The sequence below is a fragment of the Exophiala dermatitidis genome (genome assembly GCF_000230625.1).
Source record: "Exophiala dermatitidis NIH/UT8656 unplaced genomic scaffold supercont1.5, whole genome shotgun sequence".
In the NCBI taxonomy this organism is placed as follows: Eukaryota; Fungi; Ascomycota; class Eurotiomycetes; order Chaetothyriales; family Herpotrichiellaceae; genus Exophiala; species Exophiala dermatitidis.
The window spans coordinates 2926284-2946177 of record NW_008751650.1 but is presented as its reverse complement, the minus strand read 5'-3'; the positions used below and the strand labels follow the sequence as shown (position 1 = coordinate 2946177).

Genomic DNA, 19894 nt, shown 5'->3' with positions numbered 1-19894 from the left:
GTGTCCCTTGCCCACATGCCCAGTACTACATCTATCAGTGGTCCCGACGTCAACTTTATTTGTGTCCCTCTTCACCTGCTTCTGCCTCCCATCCTTATTCCTCAACGTTACCTCCAAATATCCCACAATGCACTGTTATCATTGTTAAATCTATATATCCTTACACCCTGCATTACACAACCCAGCCGGCCAGCCAACAGTATCTACCTACCAAACCGGTGTCCCTCACCATGTGGTGGTTCCAGCAAGCCCTCAGGCTGCCCCTGATATCGTCTCTGATCAACCTGAACCTCTTATCCAACAGTCATGATACCACCAACACCAACACCAGCAGCAGCATCAAAACCAGCATCAACAACCATGACACTCCCACCCACAGTGATCAACATCCACTTCAACAACCCCTCCAGATTCAATCCCAAGAACACTGCCCCTATCCACCCCTTCTCTCATGTCCATTCCCACCACCTGCAGACGGAATCAACACCTGCTGCATAAACCACCCATCCGGCCACTTTCTCCAGACTCAATTCTGGGACACCTCTCCTGCCCTGGGCGCCGCAGACTCATGGACGATTCATGGCCTCTGGCCGGACCTATGTACCGGGGGTTTTGACCAATTTTGCGGAGACGCGACGCGCCGCCACGACGACATTGTGAGTGCTCTTGAAGCTGCGGCGTCGCGAGAAGTCACGCAACCGCTTTTGGACTATATGCGTGAGTCCTGGCTTGCTTTGGACGGTGATGATGCCCATCTCTGGGCGCATGAGTGGAATAAGCATGGGACGTGTATTTCGACTTTGGAGCCGGTGTGTTATGGTGGAGGAGACAACGGCGACGAAGTCGGCGGAGTTCACAAGGACTCTAAGGCTCCCCTCGACGTCCTAGACTACTTCATCCAAACAACATCCCTATTCCGCACATTAGACACCTACTCCATCCTCGCCGACGCGGGCATTATCCCCTCTTACACAAAGACATACACCCTCTCCGAACTCGAGGATGCAATCTCATCATCCTCCGAGTACGGCCACCCCGTCACGTTCCGCTGCGACCGCTTCGGCCAACTCAATGAGATCTGGTACCATTTTGCCGTTCTTGGTCCGTTAAGAACAAACATCGGCCGCAATAACACCCACACTCTCAATCTTCAAACCTCTTCTTCATCACCTTCTTTTCCCTTCCTCAACGAATCCATCATTCGCGACACTTTCATCCCAACCAGTCCATTCGACGGAGCCCCGTTGTCCAATTGTCCCCGTAGTGGAATCAAGTACCGGCCTAAATCTGCCCACAAAAACCCACCACCACATCCATATCCTGGTCCATCGCCAACGACGTCCAAAACCTCGCCTACAGCTACGGCCCACCCTTTCTCAGGTAGAGGGTATTTGAAAGTCAATGTCCTGAAAACACCATCATCAGCCTCAGAGGCATCCTCATCCTCATCCACATCCTCTTCTGTAACTGCAGCAACAACAGACCAACAAAGCCAAGGCTGTCTCATCCGTCTAGGCGACTGGTACACTTCGGGCACGTGCGCCACTTTCAAGGCTCAGCCCGACGTCGTCGACCCTGGCCATGCTCCATTGTTTTCTCTCTCTTCGAGCTTTTCTCCTTGTGCCATTAACCCTGCCACCAGCAAGTTTGAATGCACCAAATCTACCGCCATACAGAGCATTTTTTCCTCGGATCCCGAATCCCCTTACACCTTGTCGTATCGCAACAGCACTACCTTCTACGCGGCCCATTCCCCACACAGATTTGAGAAGGTGGGAATATACGCCGATTCAGCGGACGGAGAAAGGGAGGTCGAACTGGGGATTCAATGGATACCTGTCTAAGCCTAGCCACTGCACACCCGCTTCCCTATCAAATCTCACAACTACTCTGGCTCTTTTACACAGGTGTCAGCGCCCTGAATGGCACAGCACTGAGCGATGTTGGCTGGACTGACATTGGTCTTCGTCTGCTATTTATTGCCCGGGAGCAACAAATCCTCGCTACTCCCCCAGTTTATACCGCCAACTCTCTTCCCCATCTTTCTCACTTCCCTCATGCCGGCACCGATAAAACTCTTGATCTCTCCACTGATTTGGCGGTCAACCTTGCGCCGAGACTTGACCAACTTCTCCTTTCCCCCACCTGCTACCTTGACAAGCTGGACTCGCGAAGAGGCAATGTCGCTAACCGGTGGCGGAGGTGTTGAATGCCCACTCTCAAGCATGGCACAGTCCAGAGGTCCGACGACTGGATCGAAAGCGTTGACCTTGGCTATGGTACCTCCACATCGAGGGTCCTGCCCACCGACGTCCGTCTTTGGAGATGGAAGTAGCTTGCTCTGACTTTCGCTCTTGGGGAATACAAATGACGGCAAGCGAGAAGTTGATCGTCTATGTGCATCGGCTCCTCGACGCAAAACTTTCTCTTCTCCGTCTCTTGCGGCGTTGCTCAGGCTTTCAGGAGAACGCTCAAAGTACGATGTTCTGCGTTTGTGTGAACATGTCTCTTTGGCGCCCGGGCTTCTGGTGGATACTGCCCCATCCTGCTTCTTTGGCCCGGTTGGGATAAGTACAGCCAGATTACCAGTCGTTTTGCTTTTGGTCAAACCAGCGTTACCATAAAGGGCCTTGGGGCCAGTGGTTATAACAGCTTCCGCATTCACGTTGGAAATCCTGCTTGTTGCGGTCGAGGTGTTAGATGGAGATTGTGGCAGCTTGAAACTTGTCATTGGCTTCGTTCCTCCACCGTGAGAGAGTTTCGCTTGCTTCTCAGGATCCTTCCTCCCAATAACAAGGCTAGCGGCCCGATCGAGCTGGAGACGGGTCACTCCTAGCTTCTTCAATAGTTGCGATTCAAAATCTTCGAAGCTTTTCAAGGCCTCCTGCCTCACACAGGACTGGCGTAATTCGATCAATGCAGTGTTCATCCTGATCTTCTCGTTGGTCTCAAACAATAGTTCGCTCTTTGGCTTGGTAGTGGCAGTGTCGACAGGCAGTGGACCGCCTGCGACAGGAAGTTCCTTCATTCGGAGGCGGTCGCATAGTGACACATATCGACCTGTCCAATAATGTAAACTCTCTGCCGAATAAACCTGCTTCCCGGTCAGTCAAACTCGTTCCAGTCAAGCTGCAGAGGACACTATGATTGCCTGACCTTCTTCGTGTCATCGAAAAACTCGCCGCTTCGGTCAGATCCAGTGGCACTACTTATAGTAGATGGGCTACTTTCAGCATACATTACGTCCGACCCGGCAGGAATGACAAGGAGTCTACCCGGTAGACTTCTTCGGAGGCCTTTGGGCTTGCCAGCATCACCATTGACCGGACCTTTAGGCTTAGAAGGTGATGCCACACGCGTGGCAGCCGTCTTCTGGGTCTCTTCGTACCGACCAGTGCCGGGTTTAGATGTTTGCAATGGTGCACCAAACGAGTTCCTCAGTCGAGTACGATTTGCTGCCGCCTCTCTCTGCACTTGAACCATCGTTCGCATCTCCTCCGAGGTCATTCTGCTCTCCAAGAGCGCATCCGCCACGTTGAGCTTGCTGTTGTCATCCTTCTGCCTCACCCCAACCGAGGTAGGCTTTCTGGGAGACGGGGTCAAGTTCGGAGGACTGAAGCATGATATACTGCCAAGTGTTTGCGTCCGGGGAAGTGGTGGCCCGAGGGGCTGAAGCAGACGTCTTCCTGGTGTCGAGTCGCGAGGCGAAGACAGAAGATTGCCCGTTGTCTTGGATCGTGGCAACTTTCCTTGCTGACCTGCGGAGCTGACGAAGGACATATCTTCAGGGCCGCCCAAAGAATATGTAGATAGCTTGTGGATGTGCAGCTGTTGCTGCCTGCCTGAAAGGTCTCTTTTCACTCGTTGCTCGTACGGCACCAGGGAGTCAGTGCTCGAGGACGACGAATGAGGCATATGGAACGAGCTAGGAGGGGCGCCGTCGTTGGGATGCCATGATTTCTTCTGACTCCGAGGAGCAAGCTGACTATTCGCTTCTGGAGTCACCACTGCGCTGCCTTTTCGAGAACTTGTTGGTGTGGCATGGCGCGAAGTGCCAGATGTTGGGCGAGGTATAGCAGACACAGAAGAACGGCGGCTGCGAGCGCTGAGGGAGGCTAGGTCTGTTGTTACCACTGATTGGGACATTTTGCGGCCAGAGGCGAGTGTTATCAATAGCATGATAGAACCTACTTGATGTTGGCTTCGGCCTCGGAGACCGCAGGTAGAGAAACGCTGCATGGCCCGGGATAGGCAGCGGTTCGCACAATGCCAGAGGAAGGCGCGATGGGTGCTGCGTACATAGTACCAGGTCTGAGGACTGTTGGCATCCGCACTTACCGTCTCCCGTTCTAGACTGCATTTCGTCCTGGGGAAGCCGCGGCAAGATTCACAAGACTGTTCTTTGATGGAGCGGACTCTGCATCAAGCATTGAGTGGTGCGCGGCTCTTTTGTTTTGGGAGAGAAGACGTTCACAGATGGCACAGAAGGCATATGAAGCATGAGGAATAGCACTGCTGGGCCATTTTCAGCTGGAGATTGCCTGCCAGTGTAGCCTCATGTCCGACTTGAGGCGGAGGGCACCCTGAACTATGGCGGCCGCCAGCTTCTCAATCTCTCATAACACGATGGTGTGTACATGATATCCCTGGATGGGGGACAGCACAGGAACTCGACAACATCCACCATAGCAGTATCAGCCTGCATTGGCCCTACCTACCTATCTCCTTTGAATAAGTGTTGAGCACAGCTGTGGCAGCCTCATAAGACGATCAGATGCTCTGGACGTTGCACTCCTCCGTACCTTATGTAATGGCCCACTGCATGACCGCTACTGCGCATTATATGGATACTATGACGTGAGCCAATGACATCACTAGATCTCCACCAGAAGAACATCGTCAAGCGAAGATACAAATGCATCTTCATCTCGACAAGTTGCTGCATTTACTCTCACGCGACACATCTGCAAAAGCAAGAAACATTGTACCTCCCTCAAATAAACCTCCAATCCTCTCAAATCCCCAGAAAAAGACCACAAAACCCTCATCACAACTCATACATCCACCATGTCGGAACAATACAAGGGTCAAGATCCCCTCGACATTGCCGCCAAAGCGGAACAGGACCTAGCAGACCCCAAGTTGAAGCAGGAGCGCGGCGGTGTTGGCTTCGGTGGCAAGACTGTCACGGAAGGCAATCTCAGCGGTAAGTAGAGGCCGCTTGCACATGCAATCCTGCCAGCATGACACTCGGTGCTGACTGATGCATAGTCTACGAATCTGGTATCGACCAATCTGTGACGGACAAATTCCCCGGTAGCACTGCCGAGTATGGTAGCAAAGTGTCAGGCGCAGGCAACAACCGCGAGATCCCTCCGGAAGAAGGTGGAGACGTCCAGAAAGGAACAGGGAGACCGACCAAGGCGGGAGACTTCGACCAAGGTCAAGCCGGAGAGGGTCCTGAGCATGTTTCAGCCAAGCAAGCTGCCGAAAGACCTGGAGATGACAGTGTGAGATCAAACGTCCGATAAAGTCAGAGAGTTGGCTGTTGGAGTGTTGCTAAATTTCAACCCGCAAAAAGACGGACAATTGTACAATTAGCCTTTCTAAACCACTCCAAAATTAATCACATTGCCATTCAGACATCCACTTTGTGTGACTTCCAACAGTAACCGTTGACTCCATGCTCCCAAAATATACCTTATGCTTTTGACCACTGCCAGATGTGCTGCCTTACAGTACCTGGACTGATTGGAAAAACGGGTTGGACGTAAGTCGCTCGTCACTCTTGACCATATCCCTCATCAGCTGGAGCTTTTCGTCCTTGGTCATACTTTGGCCTTCAACCTGGTCCTTCCACTTCTTCAGCATTTCTTTAAGTAGTCGGCTGCCTTCTTCGGCTTCCTCCTTTGAATATTGTTTGTTCTTTTGTTCGCCTGTGACGGTGGTGAAATCTTCCAACTCCTCGGCCTTACGCCTGGCCATGTTTACCACCTTTTCAGGGAATCTGACCAGCTCGGCGACGTGAATGCCAAAGCTCTGATCGCTGACCCCAGGTTCGACTCGGTAAAGCAATGTCACTTCCCGTCGTTTGGTAGACGCCGCAGTGTCGCCAGTGGCAGTGTCTTTGTCGCCCACAAATGCCACCACATGTAGGTTTTTGACAGCATTGGGATGTCGGTCCGCCAGGGCCGTCAATTCATGAAAATGAGTTGCAAAGCAACCGAACGCTCCGATTTGCGCCACAATCTCTTCACTGATTGCCCATGCAAGGCCAAAACCATCGTACGTGCTCGTGCCACGACCAAGCTCATCGATAATTATGAGCGAGTCCCTAGTTGCGCTCTTCAGGATATTGGCCGTCTCCAGCATTTCAGCCATGAACGTCGACACCCCTTTGAGCTGGGAGTCTGAAGCTCCCACACGAGCAAGAATACAGTCAAAGATGGTCAACTCGGCCTCGCTGCATGGGACGAAGCAGCCAATCTGAGCCATCAGTGCTATGCAGCCGATGGTACGGATGTAAGTTGACTTGCCGCCCATATTTGGGCCGGTGATGATGAGAAATCTTGAGCTTTCGCGTTTCAGTTCGACATCGTTGGTGATGAAGTTGATGTCATCCTGGGCTTCCATGCATGGGTGACGGGCCTCTTTCAAGACAGTATCCCCTGTCCCCCTCTCGTGCATCTTTGGTCGGACGTACGCCGTTGGCGCATGGACTGAAACATGGGCCAGACTTACCACAACGTCCAAATGAGCAATGATGGCCGCAAGCTGTTCAATGACTGGAGTGTATGAAGACGCAACAGTGACGACTTCTGACACGAGTGATGATTGCTGTCGATTGTAGGAGCTCGAGAGCTGGTCGTATTCCCGCCTCAGTTCCTGTAATTTCTGAGTTGTGAAGTAGACGCCGTTCTTCTGAGTCGAAATTTCCCGATACTGACTCTTGTTACGTATGCAACCCGCCTCATTACGGGTCAGTCGGAAACAATATCCATGAACTCGGTGATTTTCCAGATAAAGTTTCTTGTCGAGCTCCTGATTGAGATCTTTGCCCACCCGGCGGTGTTCAACATCCATATCGTGTTTGGCTCTGTCAAGCTTCGCCCTGATATTGCGAAGCCTGTCATCGAATTCCGACTTGATGATGAATTCGTGACGATCTAGTGCGTCGAGATCGATGGTCGTCTCAACCATCTCTGCGAGTTTTTCCAGAAAGTTGGATAATTCCTTCAACTTCGAAGTGTACTCAGCCTGAAGTGGCTCTTGGTATTTCTCGTCGACTACCGCCTCCAATGCTCCAATGAAACCCGGCAGCCGTATGATAACTTGGTAGGCGCGCACTACATCTTCCAAGTTGGCTTGTTTTCGTTGGAACTTCTTTGCCAGACGGTATAGATCAGGGATGGAACGAAGATGCTCCTCCTGCATGCTTTGGCGCAGTTCCGTATCCTCAATGAAGGCCTCGACCAGTTGTTGTCGTTTTTCGATTTCAGAGAGGCTCATCAATGGCTGCTTCAGCCACTGCGCCAACAAGCGGCCACCTATTGGAGTTTTGCAGTGGTTCAGGAGACCGAAAAGGCTCATGCTCTTTGCCCCATCTCTTGGTCCAGGCATAAGGTTGAGTGCCCTCAGTGCTGCGGCATCTAACTTCATGAAGTGACTTAAATCATGCTGATACAATCGAAATTGGCCAAAGTTGCTGGGATCCGTCAAGACACCCAGGTATTTGATCAAGGCGCTAGCACTGCCCATGGCCAACTTGAGATCCGTCTGGGGCAACAATCCTATTGCGTTCTCGCCCTTGAGGAGCCTGGCCAAATCTTGCTCGATATCCTTGGTTCCATAGTCAGCTGCCGGTCTTTCAGAAATGGCGATGCCGCAGGAATCGATGATCTGGCGTAATTTGGTCAGTTCTGGATCCTTTTTCGAGCCTTCGGTGGGCACAATGCACTCCTTGACTCCGAGCTGGATGAGGAGGCTTTCGAAGTTGGAGAACAAGTCGTTGTCGAGAAATTCGCTCACACCGAGTTCTCTGACGCTGGCATCTGCAAAGCAAACGCCTACACTCCTGGCCTCGCCTGCTTTTGCGCTGATCTTGACGGCCAGAATGATGGGTGCGCTGTCACCTTGGCTATCCATTCCAGTGCCTAGCTCTTCTTCGACAGCCTGCAGATTGCCCGGACTTGCCTGGCGAGCAAGAGTCCATTGGCCCCTCCCAGTCGCCTCCCAGATCTCGACACGTTTGCCCAGTTTGAAGAGCGCTTCTCTGAGGAGATTTCGAAAAACGGTCGTTGACATGGTAACGCTGGGTAAGGCATTGTCGCTCCGTCCAAGGTTCCGTATCACAGCAGTGGTTTTGTAGACGGTTCTTGCGATGAACTCGGCGTCTTCGCCATGTGCCGAATACCAGTCGGCCCGGTCGAAGACACGGATCGTATTGCCACCATCAGGCTTGGGAGGAAGGGATCGAAATGTGCGGATGAAGCCTCCCTCATCTTCTACCTAGTCGGCGCTGTCAATGCCATTTTCTGTACATAGATGGGTTTGGATATTTTGTCTTACCTTGAGTTCCGGTCTTGACGCCATCTTCGAGCAGTTGTCTTGTTGCTCGTGGATATGGCAGTCAGCATTGCCAAACAATCGTGATACTAGTAGGTAGTATTGATGGCCAAACGCGCTACTCGAGTCACGTAACGTGCGGCGACGCGTAAAGTGCCAGTTGACGCGACTGTGCTTCGTACTACTAGCACTGTGTAGTACAAACAGTCGTAGCGGACCACAGGATCCTCGTCGCCCTGTCTATTACCCACGTCGTGTAGTGGACATATTCATAACTGCAACTTGAACAATCATCATTACCGGCACGACACCGTGGTCTTCACTGATCGGACTGCAGGAATTCAGGCAAAGTGGAGACGACTGTTAAGTTTCGTTATCCGCCTCTATCTGGAACGCCCGCCAGGCCCGACGCAAAGCATCTGCCTCCCTGTCAGACGGCTGTTTTTCCCAGAAATATGTATGATTTATGCAAAGGCTAGCATAGTCGATGGCAGCGGAAAATGCTCGTCAAATGATGTTAAAACATAGTCTCGTACAAGGGACTACTGGCGCAAATAATGGGCCCTGTCATGGACCCGATACCGGTTGTGCTGACACAAAAATAGCTGAGGAGTCCAGCATGCCACTTCCGGGTCTCTCGGGCTCCTCCGAGTCAGGAGAGTGGTTCTGATCCAGTCTGAAGTCGGTGTAGTCCCAACTTGCCCTCCATTGCACCAGGCTGTCCTCATGGGACAACGCAGGGTGAATTCTAATCCTGCCCCGAGGCCCAGTGTCCCCGACTGGCGGCTGGCCAAGCTGTACACCGTTCGCTTGGGTCTATGTAGCTCAGGAAGCCTCTTTATGACCTTGCCGGACTCGCGAAGCAGGGTACAATGCCCAAGTTGCGCTCATAGCGCAATGGATCGATTGCTGTCAGTCTTAACTTCGTGTGAATGCGCAAGTTTGATGTGTTGTCTCCAGTCCTGGTCCCGAAGTGTTCGGAGTGTGCGCCACAAGAATACGTCGTTCTCTTTTCCAAGGATGTTTTGCGCCGCATTGCGTGGGAAGAAGCCGGATAGCTGGACCTTGATCATGCGAAGTGTGCAGAGATCCTGGCAGCGCGAAGGACCCCACGTTTTGACAATGCTGGCATCAATGGCGATTTATCTTCAACAAATGTTTTAGACATCCAGAATTTATACCCTCATTCCCCACGACCGGGCTAGGTTGACGCTGTTTCCAGCCCAAAAGCCCACGTACTGCGTCAGCCCACCAACAGTGCCACCTATACCTTGCGCAGCTCTAAGCCGGCGGTCGAGGAATTCTTCCGTCGCCACAAAGTCTTGCGATTTGTCGGTGGTCATGAACACTTCGCTACTGGCGTAGACGGCGGATAATGAGGCTCGTTTGGTGTAGTAAGAAAAATCGACCGCGGTGTCTCCCGCAAGGTACCAAATTTCATCAGACAGGGCAGCTAGCTCCTGCAATGAAGCTGGCATGTTCTCCAGGAGGGACATGTATCCAAGTGCCTATGTCAGTAGTTATCAGCCTTGCTCTGCAAATAGACAGGACTCCCTCATACCCCTTGCCATTGTTTTATGATTTCAGCATTTCCTCGCAAGCGCGCCATGGTCAGTGTCTTAACTTTCGCACCTAGTCCTAGCTGCAGCCCTTCTGGGAATTTGACTTTATCTTTCAGAGCAAGCCGCTGAGTGACCAAATGATAGTTGATGAGGTCGAACACGCCGCGGGGGAACAGCTGGACTGATGCCTCCAGATATCCTGCATCTTTTGCACCTTGTATCAACGCTTCTTCACAGAAGCCTAGTTTAGGTACATGCTTCATGGCCGCAGATAGTATTCGGTCCTGACTCTCGGGATACGGGGGAGCATCGGGGTGGTGGACAGAATAATATGACCGTCTAAGTTGAGGAATGTAGAAGGAGTTCCGGACCCGGCAAGAGGGCTGGCGGAGAGCCTTGAGGAGCGTGGCTGAGGCGCATGATCTAGCCATGTTGCGCTGTACGTGCACAGGTTGGTAGGTTACGTTTAGCTGTGGAAAGATGGACCTGAGGCTTGAAGCGACCGGACGATAGACAAATGGACGCAAGATTGTATGCAAAGGGCGTTAGAGCTGGCAGGATTTGCTGCGCAGCATCTAGGATGAAGAACGATGGAGGGGACTAGCAGTGCAGTAGTTGAAACATGCTAATCATTGGGACGTCTGAGCCCGTGAGATTAATTGTGTTGACCACGATGGCATTAAACTCAGTTCAAGTTCGAAGGGTGCCTGAGGTAACTGGACCTCGAAACGACGAAGTCGAGCTCAGCCTCAACTCAGCCTCACCAGGTGCCCTCAGCCTTGCCGACTCTTGGCACGGTTTTCCGGCGGCTTTACACTGTAGCTGGGATGCACTGAAGCAGGGTGAGAATCCGTGCTTTCAAGGGTCCGTGGACATCTGGATACGTGCAGTGGTAGTACATCATTGTACCTATGTTTGACAGCATCATTCATCTTTACAAGATTCTAGCCATAGCATGTCGCGCACAAGGTCCATGAGACGATCGCGAGCAGCACAAGCGGGTCAAACCAATCCTGGTCCGGAGGAGGCAACGGACATCTTCTCCGCGCTTTTGGGGATGACTGCATCACTGTTAGGACTCGGAGATGAGACGTAGTAACAGCTGCTGGTTTCAGTAGTGCTTGGATGGCGCCCAGTCTTGAGTATCCGGAGGCAGGTCGATAACTGCCAGTGTACATGCAAAAATGTTACTCCTTGCAAGGCTGGGCATATTAGTAGCAACCTCCCTGATGTCGCTTTCTGCCACAGCATTAGACAGTTGTGTCATTGCCTCTGCGCGACCTCAAGCGATACACCATTCTAGTATAGAGCAGACTTTCCCCTGCAACTCTTGCAGCGGCACAATTGTACGTCAGGGAGGGCCTATATCACACGCTGCATGACTCGCGCTGGCACAGCGTTCGGATCGGCGGACGTCGTGCCGCCGGCTAGAAATGTGCAAAGGCTGAAGCTATGGCAGACAAGGATCAGTTCAGCCATTCCGGCTATTTAATGCAACACCGAGCATGGTACATAAATAACGCAATGCCAGTGGGAAAATTGCAGGCGACTTTATAGCTGCAATGCTGCAACCAATTGATCTTCAAGGCGCTCGGGTATTTGTTCTCTTGTCTCTTTTCTGCCGACGCCGCGGCCATACAGCTGTTTTGAGAATCGAAGGCTGGCTAACGTGCCCAAGGCGATGTCCTCTGGCCGGTGCCTCTGCATGTTGTGCAGAGGTGCGTGTGCTTAAAGGATGCTGAAGTAAGTAGTAAGGTACTGTAGCGCGAACGATGTACAACGTTGTATGTAAAAGAAGGACACCCAAACAGAGGCTACCATGGGCCAATTGCTCTGTGTTGGTGTATTGATTGATTGATTGGGCTGGACCTGGCCAGAGACCCTGAGCCGCCAGCAGTGGACTCTGATGAGCTGGATGTTCAAGTTGACAGGCGCAGTCAAAGGGCCGCTAGCGCCAAGGCCAACTCCCACTCGGGCAACGTCGATTGAGGACAACAGCTCCTGTCACGCTGCAACCTGCTTGAACCTCAACCTTAGCTGCAGCCCATCCAGTATTGCGCTCATTCAACCCAACCTTACCGTGCCCGACGTCTGTCTCAGTTGGCCTGTTGACTCTGGACCCCTGACCTGGTACCCTCTCCCGCCCAGCAGGGTCCGAATGCGAGAGGCTGCCTGTCTTGCTGACACGAATCACCAGTTCTCTCCGACCTCCCATACCCACGGACCCTCTCGGCCATTCTTCTGTTGTGGCCGCCATTGGACGCAGTTTTAGTAAGCCATCCGTGCCGCAGCACGCCCGGCGCAGAAGCTCTGTGACTGCGCGTTTGCTCTCTGTGTTTGGTCATATACCCTGGCGGTGAGATACAGTAGGAGGAGGATAGCACAAGAACACACACCGCTCTGCACGCCGTCTCCCCGCTGGGCCGATCGACAGGAACTCTTAGATTCCCATGGGAGCCAAAGCCAGCGCTGAACAAGGTGAATGTTGACTGACTTTGTGGCCATAGAGGGTTCCCAATCCCGGTATCACAACAACCAACAAACACCGCGATCCTCTCTCCACCATATCGACTCCGCGCCCCAATAAACGTCTGTTGCCTGCTGTGGTACTGCGTCAGGCCAGCGAAAATCCAGTCTCCACCAGGATCCGGGCTTTTAGCTTGCGTTCGCTCGCGCCCCGCAGAGGTTGCGTCCGTTGTTTGAGCGAAAATTTCGTCCCCAGCAGTCAAAGCAGCAACCAGAACGCCAGTCTTGTCCTGTCCGAGTCGGCCACAACACGTACCGGTGAGGCTGTCAGACGAGTTTCCTCTTCCACAGGCTGCTGATTCCTCTGCCTTCCGAATTCTGCGGTGCTGAGAACGCGATCCACACAGACGAATAGAGGCGTCAACATCTCGCAAGCACTCTGGACAGCCCTTGTCCTACTCGGGAAACCTTGTTAGCTGGCCTTTCCCCCTCCCCTCCTGCATTTTCGTGCATGCGATCCTGATCTCGTAGACTCAACAGTTGAAGCCGTCCGCAGCACACTTCTCGGCAATCGATAATCATGGGTGCGTGTTCTTCCTCCAGCCTGTGCCCGGTCTAGCTCTTTTCTGTGGTGGTCTGCTTCGCCGGTCATCAGTCCCTCACCTTATCATCTCAATACATACCTCACCTCCACCTCCTGCCCGCATCATCCTCACCTCTTTCTCTCCGTCCATTCATCACTTCACGTTGCAACAATCTGTGGCTAATCATCTTGGGTTTATAGTAAGTGACACGATTTCTCTGTTGCGAGCATATCGAGCAGTAGCCGAAATGGGGGGTTCGACTTCACCGCGACCTCACCTGCGTCAGTGGTGTGGCAGCACATCGTCGGCCTTGAATGCTTCACTGCAGAATAGCGCTGAGTGATACCGTATTCACTTCTTTTGCTCCTGCACCACCTCCGTCCGAACAATCACTTGCACGTGCTACACGGCGGTGAATTTGCTTGCGCAACCCACCAAACTGTTCCCAGTTCCTACATGTCATGTTCACTTTACTACGACACCTTTCTGACTACTTGCAGAGGGATCGATCTCGTTCACCTCGTCGACGATCGCGTAGTCCTCGAAGAACTCGACGCTCCTACTCTTCTCGTAGCCGCTCTCGCAGTCGCGGCGACGAATACCGCCGCAGTGAGCGCCGTTCTCGCAGTCCCATGAGCGGTGCACCGAACGCATCTGGAGGATACGCAGGTTCGAGCTACTCTGGTAGAGGCGGAGGTTCGAGATCATACGAAGACCGATCTTCAGCAAGAGAACAAATGATGCAGTCAGTGCGCGAGTCTTCTCAGCAAGACCGCCGTGTCTATGTCGGCAATTTGGCTTACGACGTCAAATGGCATCATCTCAAAGACTTCATGAGACAGGGTTAGTTGTTTTGATATCTTCCGGGAGCGATCGCACGCTGACGCTCGAGTTCAGCTGGAGAGGTCCTCTTTGCCGATGTCTTACTTCTTCCGAATGGAATGTCGAAGGTGGGCGCCATTGTGTGATGCGGCTGGTTCTACTGGTCTTCCTTTCTGGTTACTTTTGTTGGACGTTGGATTGACGGGTTGGACCTTGTCCGCGGGTCTGTGTAGGGATGCGGGTAAGACCTTCTTGACTTCCTTCCTGAAGGTTTTCGCTGACGTTGCCATCAGGATTGTGGAATACGCAACAAGGGAACAAGCCCAGCAAGCCATCCAGACTCTGAGCAATCAGAGCCTGATGGGTCGTCTCGTCTATGTTCGAGAGGTAGGCAGACAGCGCTGTGTGATTCCTCGGTATTGTTGTTGACAACCGATGTTCTGTAACAGGATCGTGAAACAGAGCCACGGTTCACTGGGCCTTCCAGTCGGGGTGACTTTGGCGGTGGTCCCCGAGGTGGTTATGGCGGGGGTTATGGCGCTGGCGGCATGGGCGGCGGCATGGGCGGCGGCATGGCCGGTGGTGGTGCCCGCCAACTCTACGTCTCCAATGTTTGTGCTTCCATTTCTCTGACGTGGGTGTGCTGCAGTAATTATTGACATTGACATAACAGCTACCCTTCAACGTCGGTTGGCAGGACTTGAAAGATTTGTTCCGGCAGGCTGGTATGTCCCTGTACACTTGTTCAGCCATTTTTCAAGAGACTCACAATGGTTGCAGCAACCGAAGGCGGTGTCATTCGAGCGGATGTTCATGTTGATGCCACTGGACGACCCAAAGGAACTGGCATAGTCGCATTCGAGTCTCCCAATGACGCCCGCAATGCCATTCAGCAATTCAACGGATACGACTGGCACGGCCGTGCTCTCGAGGTCCGCGAAGACCGTTACGCAGGCAGTGGTCCAGGCATGGGTCATGGCGGCCGAGGCGGCTTTCAGGGCGGCTTTGGCATGCGTGGTGGCTACGGCGGTGGCTACGGCGGCGGTAGAGGAGGCTTTGGCGGTCGTGGCGGCTACGGCGGCGGCGGCTTTCAGCGAGGCGGTTACGGAGGAGGTGGCTATGGTGGTGGTGGTGGAGCGTGGTACGGCGGCGCTGCTGGTGGCGCTGGCGGCCATCCTGCTGCTGGTCAGGAACCACCTGCTCCTAACCCCTTTACCGATTTTGCAACCTCTGGAGGAGAGAAGAACCCTATCATCTATGTTCGAAACGTGAGTGATCCAATCAGCATGGTCGCCCTGCATAGACTAACAACAGTACAGCTTCCATGGTCGACCAGCAACGAAGATTTGGTGGAGCTGTTCACCACCATTGGCAAGGTTGAGCGCGCGGAGATTCAGTACGAACCAAACGGACGATCTCGCGGAACGGGCGTTGTCGAATTCGGATCTGCCGATGATGCCGAGACTGCCATCTGTAAGTTTTCGCCGTCCTCATACAGCAGGTTCTTGACTAACGACACCAGCTAAATTCACCGGCTATATGTACGGTGGCCGTCCTCTCGGCTTGTCCTATGTCAAGTACACCAACGCCAACGGCAATGAAGCCATGGATGGACAAGAGGCTACTGGTGGCATGACACAGGATCAGATGATGTGATCTCTGACTCCTGGCCACCATACCGCACTTTGGCCCTGACAGCCATTCGCTTCATTCCCATTGACCGTCTCCGAGCGTCCACCGAGCAGCTCAAAGACGTTCAACGAGGCTTCACGATTCGTTTGTATGATTTTCCATTTCAGGCCCCAAGAAAATCACAACATGAAATTCGGCAATTTTGCCATCGGGCACGGTGATTTCTCTCTTTTTTTTTCTCTTTTCGTGTACGAAAAAGCTGCGATTTTCAACACGGTCAGTCGCCAGTTTTGAGGAGCCCTGGCTTCTATGGTTGCAAGCGGGAGGAATTGAAATCGGAGCCATCGCAGTCATGACAATGTAGGATCCTCTGAATCTAATAAGGGTGATCCAATCTCGGGCGGCCTCTGGGTACGGTTGGTAGAGGTCAATGAAAGGTGCAAGATGGCACCACCAACTTCAGGGCCGTGCAACTTTTTATGATAGAAGGCACCAGCCAAAACAAAAAAAAATCCGATTGCGTTGAAAGTTGTTAACTGGTTGTTGAAGCGGAGCACAGAACGCTCATGTTGTTTATTATATTGGCATCCAAGTTCGGGAGATTTTAGCCACATCCGATGGTGAAGTTCAACTGGCGTGGATTGTATCAGGAGTTCGGATCTTCCTGAGCTGAACACATAGTCTACCCGTCTTCGCTACATTTGCTAACGATGTCGGAATCTCCAGGCGCGAAAACACCTTTCTTTCGGCTCCGTCGATTTGCAGCCGATGCTGTCGGCCTGTATCTGAAGCCCAACGACCAAGAACTACTACACTGTAAACTCCTTCAGAGCATCAAGCCACGGCTTCTCTCAGCCAACAACTTCGGACCGAGCGGGTCTACTCAGGATACGTGGTATACTGTACATAAATTGTGCAGTAGGACCAGCCTGGTCGACCCCGCCCACTTCGCTTATGAAGCGGGTTTGCTGGGCCTCTGTAGAAGGAAAAGATGTGCAACGGGTTGAGCACTGCAGGTTGAGATTCAGTACCACTCACCTAGGTGCCCCTGTAGTAAGGGGCCCACGAAGAAATCGCGGCGTGGCCCTTCCCCGCGTTATCTGCAGGCTTATTTGCGGGGTCAGACATGGCGCCATGGGACGATATTGACTTGCAGTTGGAGGGATGAGTTGAGCGGAACCGCGCGATCGGAGGAGGGCTGGGAGCCGGAGGGGAGGACAGGTGCCTCCCAAGGCCAGGCCACCGCTCCGTCATCAGGAGAAGAAGGGGGTTGCGGCGGCTCGGTTCAGGACCTGGGAGCAGCATCATCAGTTCGGGGAACAACCGTTTGTGTCTGACTTGGCGTCTTCCCTTGCCACACCGCACTCCACAAACAATGGAGGAACAACAGCATGTCGTGATTGAAAGAGTGCGTCGGCGCCGGCAGCACAGCAGCTGTGACCAGTGCAGAAAAGCCAAACGGGCGTGTGACGCCGCTTTCAAGTCCGAGCATCAGCATCAGCATCATCAACGGTCAATAAATCATAGCAACGGCAAAACGACGCCGCAGAGGCGTCTTGCTCACCACCACCAGGACAAGCTTCAGGTGCCTGTCACCAGGTGTACCAACTGCCAAAGGGCCGGTCGAACATGTACCTTTGACTGGCTGGAAAGTACACTGCCGAAGCTGATCAAGGGCACCAACAAGAACCGGACGCAACAACCTCGCGTCGACATTGACTCGGCATCTGAACAACAACGTGGGACGACGCAGCAGCGCTCGACCTTCGTGTCGACCCAGGGCAACAATCCCGCCGTCATCTCTCAACTCGGGACGACGCAGCACGTTGATTTTGACTTGTTTGATGATGTCGAGTTATTTGACATCTGGGGGACGCCGGAGACCTTGGTCGACCATGGGATATCCACAAAACAGGCCAATGATGGGCCCATGGCTCCCTACCCCATCGAGCGCCCAATGCTGCCTTGGCTCTCATTCCCAGCAGACAACAACAACAAGCCTCCTTTGGTAAACCAGGCCAGATCGTGTACCATACAACATGATGCGGTCCTCCAATCGATCGAGGAGGAATTTCCGGGGCCAGAAGACCACGATTTTGAAGAACAAAATGACGACGAGAAGGCCGGGATACAAAGCTTCGATGCGGTGGACGCATTGTTCCGAGGAGGCCAGCATGACGAACCTACTTTCTTAGGGTCTGATTGCAGCTCCGTCCCCCTGTTTTCGGACGATGAAATTTCCGGTTCGCTGCTCTCCAGTAGCACGCTCTCTTCAGGGACGAATCGATGGCTCTTGACGGAGAACTGGCTGCGTGTCTATCATGACAGCCTGGAAAATGCTCTCTCGTGTTGGTTGACCGAGAGAAACTGCCCGTATACACTCGCCCGCGGTGGCGGCAGCGTGGTGGGTGACAGCAACAGTCTCTCCAACACTTGGGGATCACAGTGGTCGAATCGAATCTACACGCGCGTGTGCAATTTGGATCGATTTATCAACGATCTACCGGGAAGAAGACTGTCTCGTTCGGAAAGTGCGACGGCTGGAAAAGCCTTGAACGCTGCGGTCATGGCCTTCGGTGTTCAATGGGCCCAGGCTGGCGACCGAGGTGGCATTCGAGATCGCATTTCACCGGACTTCACATCATCAAGTTTGCACGATGATATGCAACTGCCGACCGCGGATGAGTTCGGCAGGTCCGTACAGGAGACGCTGTGGAATCAGGCACGGCAAGCATTGCATGAGGCTGCATCCGTACAATCATACAGGGTGACCTTTGCCAATATCATCTTCTCCCTCACCCAGCGGCCGCTCAACGTGCAGGACTGGGAACAAAGCTCAAACTGGGAACCACGCTGTGGAAGTCAGGAGGACACAGACAATCTGCAATCGAGATGGGAGTGTCTGCAGGAGATCATTAATGCCGATGGTCCTCCGGTATTCTTGGAAGCTGCATCTCGACAACTCTTGTCCTCGCGGTGGCAATGGGAACGGTACAATCGACAGAAAGCTAAGAAGGCCGTATCATCGCCCCATGATGCTGGGTGGGAACGAGTTCGAGCTTCTGCCACGAGCGTGACCCTGAGTCGCGAACACCGTGACACGTTCCAACTCCTTACCTGGCTTGTCATCATGTTCGACACAATATCAGCGGCAATGCTGCAACGACCTCCAGTGGTTGCAGATGAAGATACTACTATTGACTCTGCCGATCCTTGGAAGATAGCCCCGTCATCCCCTGGTGATTCGACGGACAATGAACAGTCAGCGTTATCAGCGTGTGAGATCGACCTTGACGGCTGGGATCCTGAACCAGGACAGTCCAAGCTGGGAGAGCAACGCCGTTCATCAAACGTTTGGGACGACTTTCTGCTCCAAGACCGGGGTCTCAAAGATTACAGGGAAGTGCGTTGGTCCCTTGACGTGGATGATGCTGCTTCGATATTATGTGATGCAGCTCCAGTGAAAGTACTGCTTTTCCGCAAAGTAGGCCATATACAAAAGTTGATTTCCCGGAGAGCAGGGAGCGACGCCCTGGAGCGAGCAGTGGCCCAGGCCCTGAAGGTCTATGCGGAGTGGAACAGGTCGTACGGGAAGTTCATCGCCCAGTGCATGGCCAGACACCACCTTCTCCCTGCTCGCATCCAATCTTGGTACCTAATATTAGCCGGACATTGGCACCTTGGGGCCATACTTCTCGCAGATGTCGTCGATGAGATGGACGAGTCAGGGCTCGGCGGACGGACACAAAGAGAAGCAAGGCGAGTATCTGGCTTTTCGGATGACATACGAAGAAAGAACGCAACCGCCATCTCCGACCTGTGTCGTTGCTCTTTGCATGGCCAGGCTCTGTCATTCCCTACAGCCAGGGAGTTCACCTATCCTGTCAATCAGGTTGCTTTGTTATCCGAGCCCTGGACCCTGGTCTTGATTCAGTCCTTCAGTCGAGCAGGGTTCGTATTCGTTAGCCAGCTGAACGCACCTCGACGGCCGAGGAACGGGGGATGGTCGACCGTGGAAGACGAGATCGGATTGGCAAAACGAAGGTGCGGTCATTGTATCGAAGGTCTTCTGAATCTTGCAAACAAATCAGACATGGCGTATCTTGCAGCCAAATTCCTCAGGGATTGTCTAAGAGATCTGGACAACATATAGAACGAGGTCTGCTGTACTGGCACTCAAGAAAGCGGATTTGGCCTAAGGGTCTTCACAAGAAGCCTTCCGGTGGACCATAGGGAAAGTGGCCATCGACGACATATTATATT

At 53.0% G+C, this 19894-nt stretch overlaps 7 protein-coding genes across 7 annotated transcripts; 4 read left to right on the top strand and 3 right to left on the bottom strand.

Annotated features, from left to right (window-relative positions):
• Positions 1–69: 69 nt before the first annotated feature.
• Positions 70–3322, top strand: HMPREF1120_06614 (ribonuclease T2). The gene has a single exon (XM_009160819.1). It carries the CDS (start codon positions 231–233, stop codon positions 1842–1844), a length of 1614 nt encoding a protein of 537 aa, XP_009159067.1. The 5' UTR covers positions 70–230; the 3' UTR covers positions 1845–3322.
• HMPREF1120_06613 (uncharacterized protein) lies at positions 1973–3915 on the bottom strand (the record flags this gene model as incomplete). Its single annotated transcript, XM_009160818.1, has 2 exons — positions 1973–3094; positions 3157–3915. The coding sequence occupies 2 exons, from the start codon at positions 3913–3915 to the stop codon at positions 1973–1975; spliced, it is 1881 nt and encodes a 626-aa protein (XP_009159066.1).
• A 987-nt stretch (positions 3916–4902) lies between these two features.
• Positions 4903–5649, top strand: HMPREF1120_06612 (uncharacterized protein). Its single transcript, XM_009160817.1, has 2 exons — positions 4903–5206; positions 5272–5649. Exons 1-2 carry the CDS (start codon positions 5068–5070, stop codon positions 5529–5531), a joined length of 399 nt encoding a protein of 132 aa, XP_009159065.1. The 5' UTR covers positions 4903–5067; the 3' UTR covers positions 5532–5649.
• Positions 5650–5733: 84 nt separating this feature from the next.
• HMPREF1120_06611 (DNA mismatch repair protein msh-2) lies at positions 5734–8592 on the bottom strand (the record flags this gene model as incomplete). The annotated part of the gene is made up of 2 exons (XM_009160816.1): positions 5734–8508; positions 8569–8592. The coding sequence occupies 2 exons, from the start codon at positions 8590–8592 to the stop codon at positions 5734–5736; spliced, it is 2799 nt and encodes a 932-aa protein (XP_009159064.1).
• A 1148-nt stretch (positions 8593–9740) lies between these two features.
• Positions 9741–10390, bottom strand: HMPREF1120_06610 (rpsU-divergently transcribed protein; the record flags this gene model as incomplete). Its single annotated transcript, XM_009160815.1, has 2 exons — positions 9741–10073; positions 10127–10390. The coding sequence occupies 2 exons, from the start codon at positions 10388–10390 to the stop codon at positions 9741–9743; spliced, it is 597 nt and encodes a 198-aa protein (XP_009159063.1).
• A 3419-nt stretch (positions 10391–13809) lies between these two features.
• HMPREF1120_06609 (uncharacterized protein) lies at positions 13810–15655 on the top strand (the record flags this gene model as incomplete). Its single annotated transcript, XM_009160814.1, has 9 exons — positions 13810–14020; positions 14075–14127; positions 14233–14240; positions 14293–14386; positions 14449–14610; positions 14673–14724; positions 14780–15267; positions 15319–15472; positions 15522–15655. The coding sequence occupies 9 exons, from the start codon at positions 13810–13812 to the stop codon at positions 15653–15655; spliced, it is 1356 nt and encodes a 451-aa protein (XP_009159062.1).
• Positions 15656–17006: 1351 nt separating this feature from the next.
• Positions 17007–19784, top strand: HMPREF1120_06608 (uncharacterized protein; the record flags this gene model as incomplete). The annotated part of the gene is made up of 1 exon (XM_009160813.1): positions 17007–19784. The coding sequence occupies one exon, from the start codon at positions 17007–17009 to the stop codon at positions 19782–19784; it is 2778 nt and encodes a 925-aa protein (XP_009159061.1).
• Between the last annotated feature and the right edge of the window lie 110 nt (positions 19785–19894).

Bases quoted from the DNA above. Each gene is read 5' to 3' on its own strand.
- HMPREF1120_06614 (XM_009160819.1), top strand. From the start codon at position 231: ATGTGGTGGTTCCAGCAAGCCCTCAGGCTGCCCCTGATATCGTCTCTG.
- HMPREF1120_06612 (XM_009160817.1), top strand. From the start codon at position 5,068: ATGTCGGAACAATACAAGGGTCAAGATCCCCTCGACATTGCCGCCAAA. The intron at 5,207-5,271 runs GTAAGTAGAGGC...ACTGATGCATAG, and splicing joins CACGGAAGGCAATCTCAGCG to TCTACGAATCTGGTATCGAC.